Here is a 16,997-nt window from a genome sequence, read left to right as displayed (position 1 = left end):
GAAGGAGTGATGAACTGTGGAAGTGTCAGACCTGTGACAACTGTAAAGTCAGGTTGTGCAGTTTTTAAAGGTAAATTCAAGTATTCAAAAAAGCCACTTGTGCCTTTGCCCCTATGTGACTGTGCACCACCTTCCATATACTATGACCCCTGTGAGGATTTTTAATTTATCCTCTCCCAATCTGTCATCTGCCCATCTGTCCCTCGTCACCACGACTAATCTTACACTGTGCAGTTTATGTAAAATCTTAATTAACTCAAGAAGTCTCAAACTGTCGAGCTGCAACAACAAAACATAGTATTTTGCTTAAAGAAACCCCAAAAAGTACACAATAAAGGAGGAAATGCAGCGTCTGTTGGTTGTTGCTAATTCTCTGAAGTAAAGAGCTTGTATCAGAGGCCTGTCAGATTAGATAACAAGCAGAGAGAGCGACAACGTCTGCTCCTAATGATCCCACAGACCCTAGACAACATCAGACTGTCAAAACACACAAATTCTCTTGTGCAGCCATAACTTTCACTTTCCGCTTCCACCGCACATAAACACACATGAACACACATAGCCTGCAGATAACACTTGGGTGTGTGAAAGAACAGGCAGAAACCTGCAAAAGAAACAACAGCTTGACACCTGAAGTCATGTAACGGCACCTTCCATCAGACACTGTTAATGAGAACTTTTTGCACTGTGCAAAAGATCAGAAAGGTTTCCTCTTTTTCTTCTTCTCTGGCAATTTCTTTATCTGAATCCTCGGGTTTAGGAAAAACTGGTTCTTGAACTACACAGGTGTGCACAGACTGACCGAGCAGAGCAAAATCTGAGCATGCTCTAAAGGAACTCCAGGTCCAAAGAGGAGACAAAACTGATGAAGGCATGTTGGACGACCAAGATGAGATGCTTTAGTTCGCAGACTGTGAACTATTTATGGGCTACACAAGATGTAGTCTGTCTATGTTCAGCTAATCTGACTGAACTTAAAGTCTCTTGGTTACTTCCTCTCCCACTCTCCTTTTCCTTTGGTCTGTGTGTTTTTATGAAAAAGATTCACAAATAAAATTTTCATGCAAGTGGGAAAAATTTTAGATCACGCAGAAGCATTTTCACAACACTTCTTGCCACCCTGGACATATTTGCATTTAATTGTTTCTTTCCCATTCACTTTGTATCCAGTTGAAGCTGCACAACTGAATACAGTATGAACACTCGGTTGTGATTAGAAACGGGATTAAAGGAGAAGTTTGCCATTTATAAAACCGTGTATTTGGTTCATGATGTTAAAACTGGTCTCATATTGTTGTCAGTTTAGTACATCTGAAAATGTTTAGCTTAGCACAAAGAAACAGAGGGAAACACATCGTGTAAGCAGGGTGATCAAAATAACCTGCAATGCTACCCATAAAAAGGAAAAACCATAGCAAATTTGAATTTCAGCCTCTCAGGCTTTTTATTCAGCTCAAGAGCACTTAAGTACTGTTTTGACCTCTGTACGCAACTCACAATTTCACCACAAATCTCAAGTTTTGCTTCTGTAACTTTGGATTCAAGCCGAGCAGATTTTAATGTTACAGAGCCAAACAGCAATTTTGATTGGCCGAACCCACAGTCCCAGCCAGAAGGCAGAACATCAGTTCAAAAGGGTGACCAGAAACATGCTCATTTTGTGCACAGCGAATGCATACTGCTGGATGGCCCGCACTGAAAAGGCAAAGTAACCCAATGGTTTGTTCACACCCTGCCCAGCCTGCTAAAATGTTCATACAAAATGGACAATCGTCAACACGTCAATGAGTTGGAGGAGATCCAGCACACACGCGTGGTCAATGGACTTGTAGTTTATTTTTGTGGCTAGATGCACACAGACATCATCATGTCACCTGTTTTTGGACTGTAGCCATACACAGAACAAAAAACTACCCAAAGACACCTAAAGACATCACACTACAAACACAAGCTCACACGCAGTCAATACGGAAGTAAAGACACTAAACAGGAACTGACATATACAATACTAACCAGAAACCTAACCTCTGAAATATAACATAACCCACAGAGCCTTACACTATGGGGACTGACTTGTTTTGGTGCAAGATGCCAATAGTCTGTAAAACAAAAAAGTGTAAAAACAAGATGCACAGCTAAACCACTTCTTAGTTTGGAGCAGTAAACTTCCTGAAGCTACTCAGATAACAGGCATTCCCTTCAACGCTACATTTTTTGTATAGATCACACACACATTACATAACATCAGTCGGTTACGATTAATTATTTGTCATTACTTAACATGACCCTGTTTGCTGTCTCCCCCTCTTTGCAATCTTCTATCCCATCCATCTTCTTCTCAGAATTTGACACTCTGTCCTCACAATCCTCCAGTTTTCCCCTTGCAGTCTTAATTAGCACTTCCCCAGCTGCCTGGCAACCATCGCTGGGGCAACAGCATCATCTGCAGCCCCCACAGCGGGGACAACGGGGGCTGAGGCCACTCAAGTCTTCGGGTATGGGCAGGCGGGGAGCTGACCATCCTGCAGGGTTCGCTTTAGCGTCATAGCGTTGATCATCACCACCCATCCATTATGATAACCATCAGCATCATCGCTAACAGTGGGCCTATCTTAACTGGCTGCACCCTGCATGGTGAGCCTCAGCAGGGGGGCATTCTGGGAAAAAAAAGTGATTCATACTGTAAGAACAGCAGAGTTGATGCATACAGAGCGACTTCTCCGAATGGATAAAATATGATTTAAGATGCGACGCCAACACTCTGCAGACTTAAAACTGGCTCATGCACATGGCTTGAATCACTGAGTGAAAGGCACTTAAATAATTTTCCTGGTCCTGATTAATTCTCGGGACAACAGACATGTTTCTGAGATAAGAGCAAATCCGTTTAAGAGAGAGTCAATGACGGAGCGCACAAAGCAAGAGCCCAGCGTCTCCTCAAATTGATTATCGATAAGGCGGTCGAACTTTATCAGGGGTTTTTATGCAGCAGGAACATTTGTCACTGGATAGGCAACTCTTAGTCATGCCTGCTACTGAACCCGTACTGGTGCAGATATCTTCAGCTGAGCGACGATAAAACAAACAGCCAATCATGTGCTTTGTTAAAAACATTTCATTTATTACGGTTTAGTAGTTGGCACTAAAGCAACATTGTAGTGAAGAATGAAAATGATTGTGAGGAATCCATTTGTTGCACTCGGAGGAGGATTTGGAGGCAGCACGTGTGCCGTTTGAATCCACAAAGAGGCCTTTTGATGCAGTTTCAAGGTCAGTGGCTCAGTCTGAGTGCACCCAGGAGGCTTTAAAAGTTAAACGAACAGGAGCCAACGTCTTCATAAACCTGCTCCTCCGCTGATGTTGTCTTTGATGTAAATGTGTGAGAAGGCGCTCATTAGGAAAGCATGATGTAGTATTCACTTTGTCTAAATCTTTCACAGCACACTTGATGTTTCGAAAACATCTCACGGCTGTACTGTAGCATCTCCTTCATCTGCATTCATGCCGCTTTCAATTTAATTCAATCCAATACAGTTTGATTTATATAACACTGGCTCACAACAACAGCCATCTCTTCATCATCATAAAGAGCCAACGGTTTCAAAGAAAACCTCAACGAGCAGACTCGGCAACAGAGGGGAGGAAGAATTCACTTTTAACATGTAGAGACCTCTGGCAGAACAAGTGTTAGGGATGCACAGTTGGTGGGGGTGACAAGAGAGAGAAGAGGAACAAGGAAGGAACAAGATGTTTTCATGAGAAGCACAAAAGTGAATACAAACAGTGCACATGGACACATTTGCAAACACACTGTGCCCAGCATGCGGATAAATATGCAGGACACAAATCAGACAGGAGTAAAGCAGCAAAAAGCAAGCTTTAAAGGGGGGCGAATAATGTTTTCCCTCATTTTCTTTCTCAGACTTTAAAAAAATATGGTTAATATATTTGCAAGTTATACCAGTGAGTGAGTGAGTTATATTCCACTCTCTCATCTATATGATTTCATTAGACGTATCTCTTTAAAGTTACTCTTTAATAAAAATACTGGAAAAGAACAGTAAACTTCTACCTTAATAATAAAAGTTGAAACAGAATATTAATATTCCAAGAGGGAAAACTGAACTGTCTTTTCAGAAAAATAGACCAAAACCAAAACAGGAAAACAGGAACACGAGAGGAGCACAGGAGAGACAAGAAGTCAGAGAACATGGGTAGGCAAACAAACAGAAACAAACAGATGTCCTGACAGCAAAGGAGTCAGGGAAGAGAAGGTTATATATACACATGGAGCGGAAAGGGAAATAAAGAACAAAAGAAACAAATCAGGGAGAGACAGCCAATTAAAAAGGGGGCGAAAAACAAAGACTTCAAACTAGCAGAGAAGCAAACCAAGAAATAAATAAGAAACAGGCACAGAAACACAGGGGACACGTGCAAAAGTACAAAATACTAAAACACAAGAGGGGAGCCAAAGAAAAACTTTGAAAGCACATAGTACCAGAACGGCTGTGTTAGGAAGAAATACCTGACAGAACCAGTAGTGCAAATACACAATATGCACTCTAACTGCACTGTGTGAACACCATCAGGTAGTAAACTCAAATACGAGAATTTAGAAACTTTGCCATAAAGTTCTGTGACATCATTATTTTAAGGAGTTTGCTGTACTGGGCCTGTTGTTAAAGGGTATTCGGTCCATTTGGTATACCTGTAGTGAGTCTGTTTGGTCTTGCTGACACTAAGTCAGACTCGTTCCTGCTGGGCTTCACCATGGTAGCCATTTTTTTGACAGAATTTCTTGGTGCAGTCAAAGTGGTGAAAAACAGGCCTAAGTCTTCACATTGTCCCTCTGGCTTCATTGAACATTACCATCTACAGTAGCTCAGGCTAGAGCAGTTTGCAGCTCAGTGTGAAGTAGCAAGAAGGAAAATTAGCACCTCCAAGTCAAAAAGCGCATCCACACTGAAACGACTAGCAGTGATGTGACAACGGGAAACAGCAGAAACTCTGCGACATTCAGTGACTTCAAGTATGAATGGGTAAAACTACTGCTGGTGATCTTAAGTTGCCAAGTTCTGGGTTAAACTTTTCTCAAGTTCAAGGCAAGCGATTGAACTATCAGCAACTACCAGTGAGAATAAACGATGCCACTGACTGAAACATTTCAGCATGGTAATTATATGAGAAGGTTACCTAGGCAACTTGAGCCTGGAATGTCTGCCAGCTACTGACTTCTAGCTACAAAGTGACAGGCGACCAGCGAATTGCTCTTGTGTGGACACACCCTTGACGCCATGGATCTCTGTAGGAGAAAGGTTAAATGTCCACTCGAGTTTGGGAAACAGCTCTTGCCCCAAGTGGAGGAGTTCAAGAATCTCAAGTTCTAAGGTTGTTGTTTGTGAGTGAGGATAGGATGGATTGGTGCAGCGTCTGCAAGGATGAAGAAGCTGTTGTGGTGAAGAGAGTGCTGAGTGTGAAGCAAAGGTATACACTTACACAAGGTCATTACAAAAGGGCCATGGACACAAGTGCAGAAATGAGTTTCCTCTAAAGAGTGTCGGACAAGCATTTAAAAAGGCAAGGAATGGAGTCATTCCGGAGGAGCATCTGGATGAGATCATTGGGGTCTAAACAAGCCGTTTAAACTGGACAGTTAGTAGATTTTAATCTTGTTTTTCACCACATAACCCAGACATTTTACAGTCCTAATTCCTTGTTGTTCCTCAGGTCTAACTCACTGGTCACCCTGTAATTTAAGGCAGGTTCAGACAACGCCTTTACATTTTAAATACGAGTTTGAAGCTGCGTTTGAGTTCAACTTCATTACCCCATGCACAAGGTAACAACAGAGTAAAAACAAAAGGTTTATGGTGATGTTGTAACCCATATTCTGAGCTGTGCCCTGAATGTGAACCCTGCTACAGGTATCCTCTTAAGTCTATACTAAGCAGCAATTTAGCAGAAACACAATAATGTGTGGATGATTACAGCTAAATGATTTCCTGAACATAATGTGATACCAAATGCGTGACTATGCCTGCCTGTAATGAAAGTCACATGGTTTTCCTACACGGTTTGCCAGTGGCTGAAGTGCCATCCAGAAGGGCAAGGGAGAAGGAGAGATATTGTATTACCAACTTCCTGTAACATTAATGCTCTTTGAATTGGCCTTTTGTGAGTCACTCTCTAAAATGGATAAATGAAGCTTTTTCAAAGACATTACAGTCACGTGTTTCATCTGAAGTCGCATCGCATACAGTCTGTCAAACTGGAGAGTCCAAATAAACAACAAATTTGTTGTTGTTGTAAGTCTGTCATGCGCCGCACACACTGCCTGTAGTCAGTGATTTAACTGGCTCTCAGTCTTTTCTGTTGATTTTTTAAATAAGTTTATCCAGATGCTGAACGCAATCATATGAACACTACCAAATATAGTGTCTATTGTTGTGAAAACAAAGGTTAAAACCAATTATTTATATATATATATATATATATATATATATATATATATATATATATATATATATATATATATATATATATGAAATTAAACTTGTAAATTACACTTATTTTCCCTAAAGACAACTCAGACTTATCATAATAACTTTTACATTTATTATTAAAAGTGAACATTTTTGTGCTTAAACATCCATTTTCTGCAGCTTAGCCAGGTTGCGGGTGTAGCATAATTAACAGAGAGAGAAGCCCAGATGTCCCACTTCCTTGCTACCTTTTCCAGCTCTTGTGGGGGAACGCTGAGAAATTGCCAAGCCTGCCAAGACATGTAATCTCTTCAGTGTGTCGCGAGTCTGCCCTGGAATCTATTCCCAGTTGGACTGGGACTGTTCAGTGTGGAGGAGTAGCAGATCTACTTTGAGTCCCCTGGCCTTAAATGACCATATTCCTCAGCCTATCTCTAAGGGAGTGCCCATACACCTTCCAGAGGAAACTCATTTCTGCACTTTTGATTTTATTCTTTCAGTCGCTACCCACAGCTTATGACCACAGGTGATGGTATGAATGCAAATCAACAGCTTCGCTTTCATGACCAGCTCACTCTCCACCACAACAGTTCAGTGTGGTAGCGGCATCACTGCCAAAGCTGCACCAATTGGCAGCATTAACAGTCGAGGGGAGAATGAACCTCCCACTCCCCTCACTTGTGAACAAGACCCTGAGATAATGGCGCTCCTGTGCCTGAAAGCAGCTAATCTGCAAACTGGAGTGAGCACTCCACACTTCTCCAGCTGAGAACCATGACCTTAATGTTGTTTACATTAAAAAAAGGAACAATATGTGTTATTCGTTATGTGAACTTGCAAACAATCTAAAATGACACCCCTGATTTAGACCGTGTGTCTGATCTCTCAAAACGAGCATCTGGTCAAAGCCCAAAAGAGGGACCAAGAATATCCTGGATAATGTATGCCAGTTCTTTCTATAGCTGCTGAACTATAATGTGTGTGGCTGTGCCATGTGATTTTGTGCACATGGGATGAATCATTCACACTTGCGCTGGTGGAAGTCAACCACACACTGCACATGTCAACAAGGCGTTTTGACCAACTTTAAATAGCAGTGCGACTGAGGCTGGATTTTGTGGCTAAATGAAGAAAATCAGTGAAGCACATGACCTGCCAGCTCTGTGGGAACTGAGAAGGAAATAGGTCAGAGTTTATATACATTATTTACACCCGTCTGGGTTAAAAGCTGCTCCTGCAGTTACTTTGCATTTGATCAAAACTCCAATAACAAGTCAAAACAAGAACCTGATCAGAAGCTGCAGGTTTGGAAAAATCTTAAGAGACAAAAAAATTAGGGACAAAAACATAAAAGAGGGGACGAGATGACCGAGGAGAGTTGGAGCACAAGATGCAGCTCCTGTTGCTCCAGCCAGCAGGACCGACTGTGAGACGAGCACATTGAGGACAGCCACTGAGGGAGAAAAAAAAAGGGGAGGCAGAGAAACAGGGGAGGCTATTTCAGGACTTGGATGACGCCTTTCACGACCTAAAAACTGAATTTAGAAATGAGAGGGCTGATTTCTCTCACACCTAGAATAACTGGCAAACTGTTGATGTCCAGCGAGGTCAAACAAGTCCTCGAGTCCATCATTAGCAGGTGAGCATGTGTGTCTATGTGATTCTCTTTGATCTGGGCATTAACGCCTAATCACAAGTCCTCTCACATATACTTTAGGGTTAATGAACTCGCACATTATTCTTGCTAAGCTGTAAAGGGATGGGTGACCCAGAAGATTGCTATTAATGCAACATCGTTCCAGGTCTTTCCATATTCATAAATGAAACTGCTGATGTGGAGACGAGTGGAGAAAATGCTGGAGAAGAGTCTGGAAGGAGCAGACTGAGGAAATGAAAACAAATAAGAGTTAGAGGAGGAGAGTGCAAGTGAGGAAACTAGATCTTAACACTTTGTGGACTCCACAAATCATTCAAGTATACGTTTACTTACAGTTACAAAGTTTAAGACTTTCATTACATAGGTAGTGAAGACTTTAAATTAAGGTGGGCTATAAAGATTAGTGCAATAAATTGAGCATCTATATATATTAAATATGATAAAAAAAATCTCCCTTCTGTTCCTGAGTTACTGTGCTATATAAACACCAGAAATATGGAAAGTCAATGTGAAGTTGACCTTTGACCTTTTTAATGTAAAATGCCATCATTTCATTATTATATGGTAAAACATTAACATAGACATTTATAGTCTGCTAGATCACAGAGACCTCTAACCTCCAGACTGTAACCTACCAATAAGGAGGTTAGAGTGATATAACAATTGGAAAGTTGGAGGTCGGTGTGAGTGTGCACATGAATATTAGGCAAGGTGCTTAAGTTTAGAAAAAAGGACTTGCATTGTTTGTGTGTAATTGGGTGAATGAGGCTTGTAACTGGGCTTTGAGTACGCAGAGTAAGGTGGAGCAAACTCATCTTTTAGTTCAAGACGTTGTGCAACATGAAGTTAAATCCCCTTCAAGTCTTCTAGACAAATCATTTATCAAGAATGGGGCAGTCATGTGGTCACTGTGACGTTCACCAGTTCATCCTTGAGTTCCAGCGAGTGTTAGTGTTAAATATGAAAACAGTATCTGTTTCACAAGATGGGATTGATGAGTAACCTGAAAACAAAAAGCTACAGGCGACATGAAGCAACGCAGCAATTTGGAGCTGAACTGACATGTTGTTCAACCGCATCAGAAAATAAACGGGTGATCTTAGATTGTTGAGTAATATCCGGAATATAACATCTTACCAAACTAAATCCAGTAATTAGACCAACGTTACGAAAACAAATATGTCATTAAAGAAAAGAAACGTGGTCATTTCCTGCACACTCGTGCTACAATAATCTGACTCCTGTGGAAGGAAAGAAGGAAAACAGAGTAAATTTTAAGGAGTAGAGGAATAAAAATAACTTTCTTTAAATGTGACAGTCAAGTGCATACTAAGCTCAGGGCAGGTATCGATCTATCGATGCTGTACTGCTGCACACAGCATCCACTTAAACAGGGTAATGCAAAGCTAGCAATGAAGAACCTCTGACCCAGAGAGATAGTGGTGGTGGTGCCAGAGGAACAACCTCCTTCTAAACGTCAGTAAGACAAAGGAGCTGATAGTGGACTTCAGCACTAAGCAGGAGAGGAACTACCAGACCCCCGTCATCAACGAGTGCCCAGTGGAGAGAGTGGACAGTTCACATCACGCAGGACCTGTCATGGTCCTGTCACATCAACACCGTGGTGAAAAAGGCCCGACAGCGTCTCTACCACCTCAGACGCTTGAGAGACTTCCAACTGCCCTCCAAGGTGCTCAGGAACTTTTACTCGTGCACCATAGAGAGCATCCTGGCGGGAAACATCTTAACCTGGTTCGGGAACAGCACCATGCAGGACAGACGAGCTCTACAGAGGGTTGTGCGGTCAGCTGAGCGCACCATCCGCTCCGAGCTCCCTGACCTGCACTCAATCTACAGCAGGCGGTGCTGGACCAAGGCCAGGAAGATCGTGAAGGACCTCAGCCATCCCAACAACAGACTGTTCTCTCTGCTGAGGTCAGGAAAGCGATTCCGCTCCCTGAAGACCAACACAGAGAGACTGAGGAGGAGCTTCTTCCCGCAGGCGATACGGTCTCTCAATCACACCACCACACAGTACTGACCCACACATATGGTTCTTACACACACACTGGACTTTCTGGACATTGTTTTTGCACAACACTGGTCACTATATTCTTCATTTCCAGTTAATACTTGTACAGCTGCTGTTATTGTGTATATATTTATTTATATTTAGATTTCTTCATACATTCTTATATAGTTCTATATTGTGTATTGTGTATTTTGTTGTACAGTTATTTTATTTTCAACTTTAATTTATATATTTTATCTTATTCTTCCCAGTTAAATTTACCTTCATTCTAATTTGTGTTGTACAGTTATTTCATTTTTAACCTTAATTTATATTTTATTCCTTCCTAGTTAAATTTACCCTTTTTAATTTTTCATATTTATTTCCTATCTTATTCATAGCCTTTCCTTTTTTGTTTTCTTTAGGTCACGAGCAGTTGTCCAAGCATTTCACTACATATCGTACTGTGTATGACTGTGTACGTGACAAATAAAATTTGAATTTGAATTTGAATTTGAATTTAGTAAAGCTGAGTATATCGGTCAAAGTTAAAGTTAGCATTATTGTCAAAAACCATATGTACAGATGATGCACAGAAACACTAAACAACTAAAAAATAAAAAGATACAACTTTAATAAAAGCCTTATATACAACACAACACAACACAGTACAATACAGTCTTCTATACACAATCCAGCAATGCAACCAAAACCAGTCAGGCAGTCAGCTTTCTGCAATAAAGTAAAAATCTTGTGTATGTCCTTTATGACAGTGTTTCTCAACCAATGTGTCGTTAGAAATGATCAGGTGTGCCGTGGTTCCACCTGATTAGTACTCTAAGCGACCAGCGTAACGGGCAGAACAATTATATTCTCTTCCACTAGAGGGCAGTACAGCTACCTGCTCTAATTAAATGGGTTGCCAACTGCCAGTAAAACCGAAGAAGACGAAGAAGTGTGAGATGAAAAGAAAAAGTAGCCAATCTGACCTGGGTCCTGGAGAAAATCCCGACCCAGATGAAGGCCCTAGCATGAGTAGTGGTCAGAAGAAAGCAAAAAACGTATACCGGGGACAAACTGAGCCAATTCCGCTGTACCTGGTGTGCGGGGAAAAAATGACCAATATGCTTTTTGAGACATTTTTGTTTAGTGGTGTGTGATTTTTCGAATTTTACTCAACACTGACCTGTGTGTTATTTAAGGATACAAAAGGCACCTAACTCAAGGGATAAACCATTGTTGTTTCTACACATAACACACAACTTATCACTGAACCAATTTTAGACACTTTATTACGAGGAACTTGTTGCAAAAACGCATCTCACCATGTCTTTAGCTCAGTCTAAAAGAATGCCAAAGGTAACACAGTTTGACAGGTGTAAAATTGTATTTTTACACAAACAAGGTCATTCCCAAAGAGCTTTTAGCCAAAAACTTGGCATAGCTCAACAAATCGTAATTAGAAATGTAGACATGTGGAGGACAAAAGAAGAAATGGCAGCACTAAAAAACAAAAAAAGTATCTGAAAGTCAGCCAGCAAAAACCTGACGTAGTACCTGAGAGATGAATCTGGCCCTTCAGTTATTCCATCTGCTGTTTGAAGTCTCATTAGTAATGGTCTCAGTGGAAGAATGGCTGTCAAGAAGCCACCCCACTCACCTACCTATTTCCCACCAAAATATAAAGGAATGAGTGGTAGCTCAAGACTATAGTTAATAAGTTGTACATGATGTCAGGGTGGGTTTTGGACCAAACCAGTTTGATCGAGCGATTAAAGTTCATTTTATCTTACATAAAATAAGTATTGATATATTTAATATATACAGACAATAAACAATGTTCCTCTATAAGAGGAACAATAAACTCAATTTCTGGGCTAAGTGAGCCAGAGTTGTATTTTTGTATTTTATATCCTTCATATCGAAATCAATCCACAGACTGAGAGTTTTACAATTGGTTCTGTTAAAGTCAGTTCAAAACTGTCAATTTAAAGCATCTAATATGTGAAAAGTTGCATGAAGGATGTTAACAAACTGCACATTTTGTACAAACTTCTATTTATTCTGCAAGGAGTCTGTGGCCGTGATCAATAAGATTATAAACCCCCAAATTGCCTTTTAAGTAAAAATCCTCCTAAATCTTTTGAGGCAGGAGCAGATCATACCCTAAATCCTGCCTTTAGCTCACTCATACTCCCCCAGCTGTCCCAGCAGATGGTCCAACCCCCTGAATAAAAAACACATAGAAACACACACATACACAGTATTTCTCTCTTAGTAAACAGACACACTCAACACACACACACAAACAGCTCATTCACACTGACAGCTCTGACCCAGGTGACAGGAAGAGAAAGCAGGAGAGAATCAGGGATGAGAGGATGGGGTTATGTACAGGAAAGGAGAGAGTGAAAGAGCGCAGTCCTCTGAGGGAATGAGAATCGGATGTGACATGACAGCAAACCAGACAGCTTGTCTTTGCCATCCTCACCGACAACACAGAGCGGCTTTGAAGTCAGATTTTACCTTGCGCCTTTAACGCTGACTTTTCTGACCCAGTTTTGTACAACTCACTGTGTCACTGCAAACTCTCTCAGCTGTGAACACCGGCAGCCTCACAGATCTACTCACTTACTCTGAAGAGACGAGGAAAAGCAGCAGGAGTCACAATCACTCCATTGACTGTTTCCTCCTCTGACCGTTCTCCCCACCAAACATAAAAACTAAAATGATGTGCGCGTGACTCTCAGAGTCTGGCATCCCATTTCCTGACAGAAGGAAGCACAAGAGGAGTGTGTCTGTGTGTTGTCATCCTCACCCCCCTCTCGCACATGCTCGCACACTTGCACATCTCACCCCTGACTTTGTCTCATGAGTCTCCTTTTGATGAGTAGCCTAGCTGAGGTCGCGCCCCCTTCCATTCACCGCAGATGGTGGCACAATAACAGGCGGAGAGCTGAAACAGACTCCCCCTGAGACGCCTGCCGCACCCCGACACAGAGCCACGCAGCTGCCGCAGGGACCCTGGTGATATAGATACCCATACACCCCCCCCTGAAAAAACCCAGACCAAAAGTCTAAGACTCGTAAAATCCACAAAAGCCTCACCGGGGATCTGGGATCAGGAAGCTGAACATACACACAGAGAGACTCATAAAAGTGGGAGCACACAGAAACACATGCACCCTGGAGCGACTGCTGTCTCGCCGGATTCTGAGCTGAGAGCAAAAACAAAACGACGGACAGGACAGAAGAAATAAAAAACATGTTGATGTGAGTCAGCTGATGGCTCAGTCTACACTTCATCTGCACTCAGTGATTCCAGAAATCACATCACATGGTTTTTAATGATGATTAGAGCATTTTGTTTGGCTTCCAACACAACACAACTCAATAAAAGTAACCATTTCAGCCTCTAACGCAGTAAACAACTCTAGAATCTATATGAAGGGATCACAGTCCTGGGTTTTTGGATTCTTTGTTATTCTAGAAACTTCATAAGTCGTACCTATAAGAATGCAAAGTCTGTGATGAATTTTACAAAAAGGGAAACGAATTCAGATATGAGCTCCACTGTTTATGTCTTTATTTTTGTAAAATTCTCTCAGCATGAAGCTGGCAGGATTTGCAGGAGATCGATCGCTGCAGACTGGGTGAGGACTCCGAGGGCAGTACTTACGACAACACGGCCACACTTAAACACACACCCGCCCACGCGCGCACAACCAAAACAGTCTGCTGTGTGTGAAAACTCGTGGGCCGTACCATTCAAATGGAGTCTGGCAGAGATGAATGCGGGTGGATGTGAATCAGGTTTATAAACAGCAACGAAAAATCGGAATCCGAGTGATAAATGTGATAAATGTCAGCGTGACTGATTCATTTCACGGTAGTTATTCAGAGCAGGACACAGACAGCGACAACTATGACAGTGATAAATGCCAAGGATATGATTTACGTAATTGTTATGCAGCGTTAATAGAGTTCGTTGTAACCGAGACGTTTGGCGGGCAACAATGGGGCTAAAGCCGTGTCGTTTCTTCATGTGACACCGAGGCCTGGAAAGCGGCAGGTTTTCATTTTGAACAATCACTTCGCCGGCTCATCTCGCTGATTAATTCATTAAAAGTTTTATGAAGAATGTTTTATTCTAATTAAAACCTATGTCAAAGATGTGAATTATCAGCATGAGAAAACAAATTTGTTTCTGAATTTGCGGATGATCTCTTTGAGAATGATGACCACTCTGTGCACCCTGTTACGCATGCCCCAGTGGGCCGACACATCCGCCATCTGGTTAGTGTTTTCTTGCATCCTCATTAACCTGCTCTCTTCTCTGCTTCACTTCTAGTGCTGATTGCCTGCTGAGCCTCGCCTCTCCTCCATCAGCATCGGTATTCCTCAGATGCTTTTTGAAGTTTCACTTATTATTAGATGAGTTGGGAGTTGCTGCCTGCCTCTCTTATTTGTGTTCAACACTTGCAAGTAAATTTTCTTTTGTAGAAATAAACGTTTCCTGAAAGGCAGCAGTGTTGTGGCATCTCTTTTGAGCCATGAACCCCTTCAGTTAGTGCAGGGGCAGGCAGCATTTCTCCCTAGAGAGCCATACTGACTTCAATAAAGTAAGCAAAGAGCCAGACATTGGATAACTCAATCGAAACCAGGTTATATTTAACATCTTGCCAGTTGTCTGAAATATACCACTGCATAGATCACTGATGAAACAGACTGCTCTGAAATTGAGTTAAACAGCGGTACAGACTTCCTGCAATCATTGGTCTTCAGATTCCTGTGCATGGTGCTGCCTCTGATCGACTGGCTGATTCATGGGTGTTGTTTTCCTGTTTGCTATGTCTGGCCCAAAGGCTATATTTTACCCTTGTGAGTTTATAATTTCTTAAAGTAAACCCATTATGCTCATTTCAAGCTCCATATTTTTATCCCTTGATTCTACTAAAGATGCTTTGCATTAGGGCTGCACAATTAATCGTTACAAAATTGCGATCTCAATTCATACTTATGTGCGATCTCATTTCGAAATGACAACGATTTAAAAAAAAAAAAATTACAATTGTACTGCATTTTGTTCCGGGACTTAAGCTGCATGAAAACAAGCGCTCACTCTTCCTGCTCAACAAATGACAAGGGCGGAGGCTTATACCACGTGATACAGAAGTCAGCTGGCAGGGAAAAAACAACGGAGAGCACGTGAGAGATGACGAAGCTGTAAAGGCCAAGAAAGTGTCAGGAGAAAATCCGTCCCGATCAACCACCCATACATCAATAACGGGAACCTTATACAGCGCTTCCCTATACCCGTCGAACTCCCGCAGGCACAAAGAAATTACGGAGGCTATCACTTATCACCTGACCAAAGATATTTATATTGGAAAAGAAAATCGTGAGAGAATCGTGATCTCAATTCTAAGCAAAAAAATCGTGATTCTCATTTTATGCAAAATTGTACAGCCCTACTTTGCATGATTCAGAAGTTCAGTATAATGCTTATTTATCTTATGCAGGGTTGTTGTTGTTGGTCTTGTTGTAGCCCCTGAGTTTATCTACTGTCTAAAACAAGTTGTTTCAATGCCTCTCCTTTTATCCAACTTTTTGGCTGATTGGCTGCCCCTTGCAAATAGAAAGTTAAAACAGCGGGTGGGAGGGGCTGAGAGTCAGAGATGTATGTACGATGACCATAACTTGATATCTGCTCTCAGTGACATCATAAAGAGCCAAGAGAATAAAAAAAAAAAAAAAAACTGAACCAGAGCATTTGAAGCAGTTTTTTGCTGACAGGGATTACTTGTACATACACTTACCTCATTATCATCATTGTATCAACTGTAATGTATCATCATTATTATAACAGCATATTTATACTAGAAATTCTGGCTGAAATTATTTTCTGCCAGAAGTTGTTTGACTTGTGCCTGTTCATAGGATAACCCACAGTCAGGTTAGGAACCATTGCTCCGGGAGAAAATCCCCCACAGATGTTAAATAAGTATATGTTGATGTAAGGTAATGTAATCGCACATAGCTGTAGAGAACAAAGAATCAGATTTCAAACTGAATAATCCATTTTAAGATACCATGACCGAGGCCACAGCACTTGGCCGTTTATTATCATTTCAGTCATCTTTAGGAGCAAATACTTGCAATTATCTGCAGGCTAGTATTGAGTACTTTTACCCTGAAGGTAATGTGCATTACAGGCTGACAACATAAGTATAAATGAGTGCGGGATAAAAGACAAAGGAAAAAAAAATCTCTGTAACTGACCGTGTGAAGTGGTCCACAATCGCTCCCACCAGTTCACCCACTCTGTCCTGGTTGGGGCACAACTCGCCTCGCTGCAGGCACAGCAGGACGTCATCCTGGGAGGACGTGTGTAACGCCACCATCTGGTCGACCCCGGTGGTCACGCTCACTCCGGTAAACTGCGGAGAAAGAACACGTTAAAGAAAGATCTCAGCCAGATCCAAGCTTGAGCTCATGCTTTGTATGACTTTTCATGTAATATGATACACTGACAGATAAATAGTCTCTAGTGAGGGTCTTATTAATAAATGAATACATAGATTTTAATAATTTTGGTGCTTTCACTGATAAATTGCTTGTTATTTTTTCTGATTATGGCGGCATTGGAACTCCATACCCTTTACCTCCAAAGGAGTATTTCATAAACGCTGCAATGCTATTTTTATTTTAGCAAAAGACCAAAGGTGAGAATTCTCCTTCCTCTAAAGCCTCATGCATGACCTGCCTATAGGCTGAGTGACCTTTAATATTCATCGACACAGATTGCAGCATTGGGGATTCATTTGTATAAAATTGTCAGGGA

At 41.5% G+C, this 16,997-nt stretch overlaps 1 protein-coding gene across 2 annotated transcripts in view; it reads right to left on the bottom strand.

Moving 5' to 3' along the window:
* myo1g (myosin IG) overlaps window positions 1–16,997 on the bottom strand; it is a 65,007-nt gene that overhangs the window by 8,273 nt on the left and 39,737 nt on the right. For both annotated transcript variants that reach the window (XM_085345934.1, XM_085345935.1), the window contains exon 21: window positions 16,436–16,593. In XM_085345934.1, the coding sequence (XP_085202060.1) occupies window positions 16,436–16,593 (158 nt within the window). The remainder of the gene's footprint in view (window positions 1–16,435; window positions 16,594–16,997) is intronic.

The sequence above is a fragment of the Diplotaxodon limnothrissa genome, linkage group LG22, assembly GCF_057381915.1.
Source record: "Diplotaxodon limnothrissa isolate DT_005_m linkage group LG22, D_limnothrissa_male_GT1.1, whole genome shotgun sequence".
Taxonomy (NCBI): domain Eukaryota; kingdom Metazoa; phylum Chordata; class Actinopteri; order Cichliformes; family Cichlidae; genus Diplotaxodon; species Diplotaxodon limnothrissa.
The sequence above is the reverse complement of the archived record's forward strand: the minus strand, read 5'-3'. Positions and strand labels throughout refer to the sequence as shown.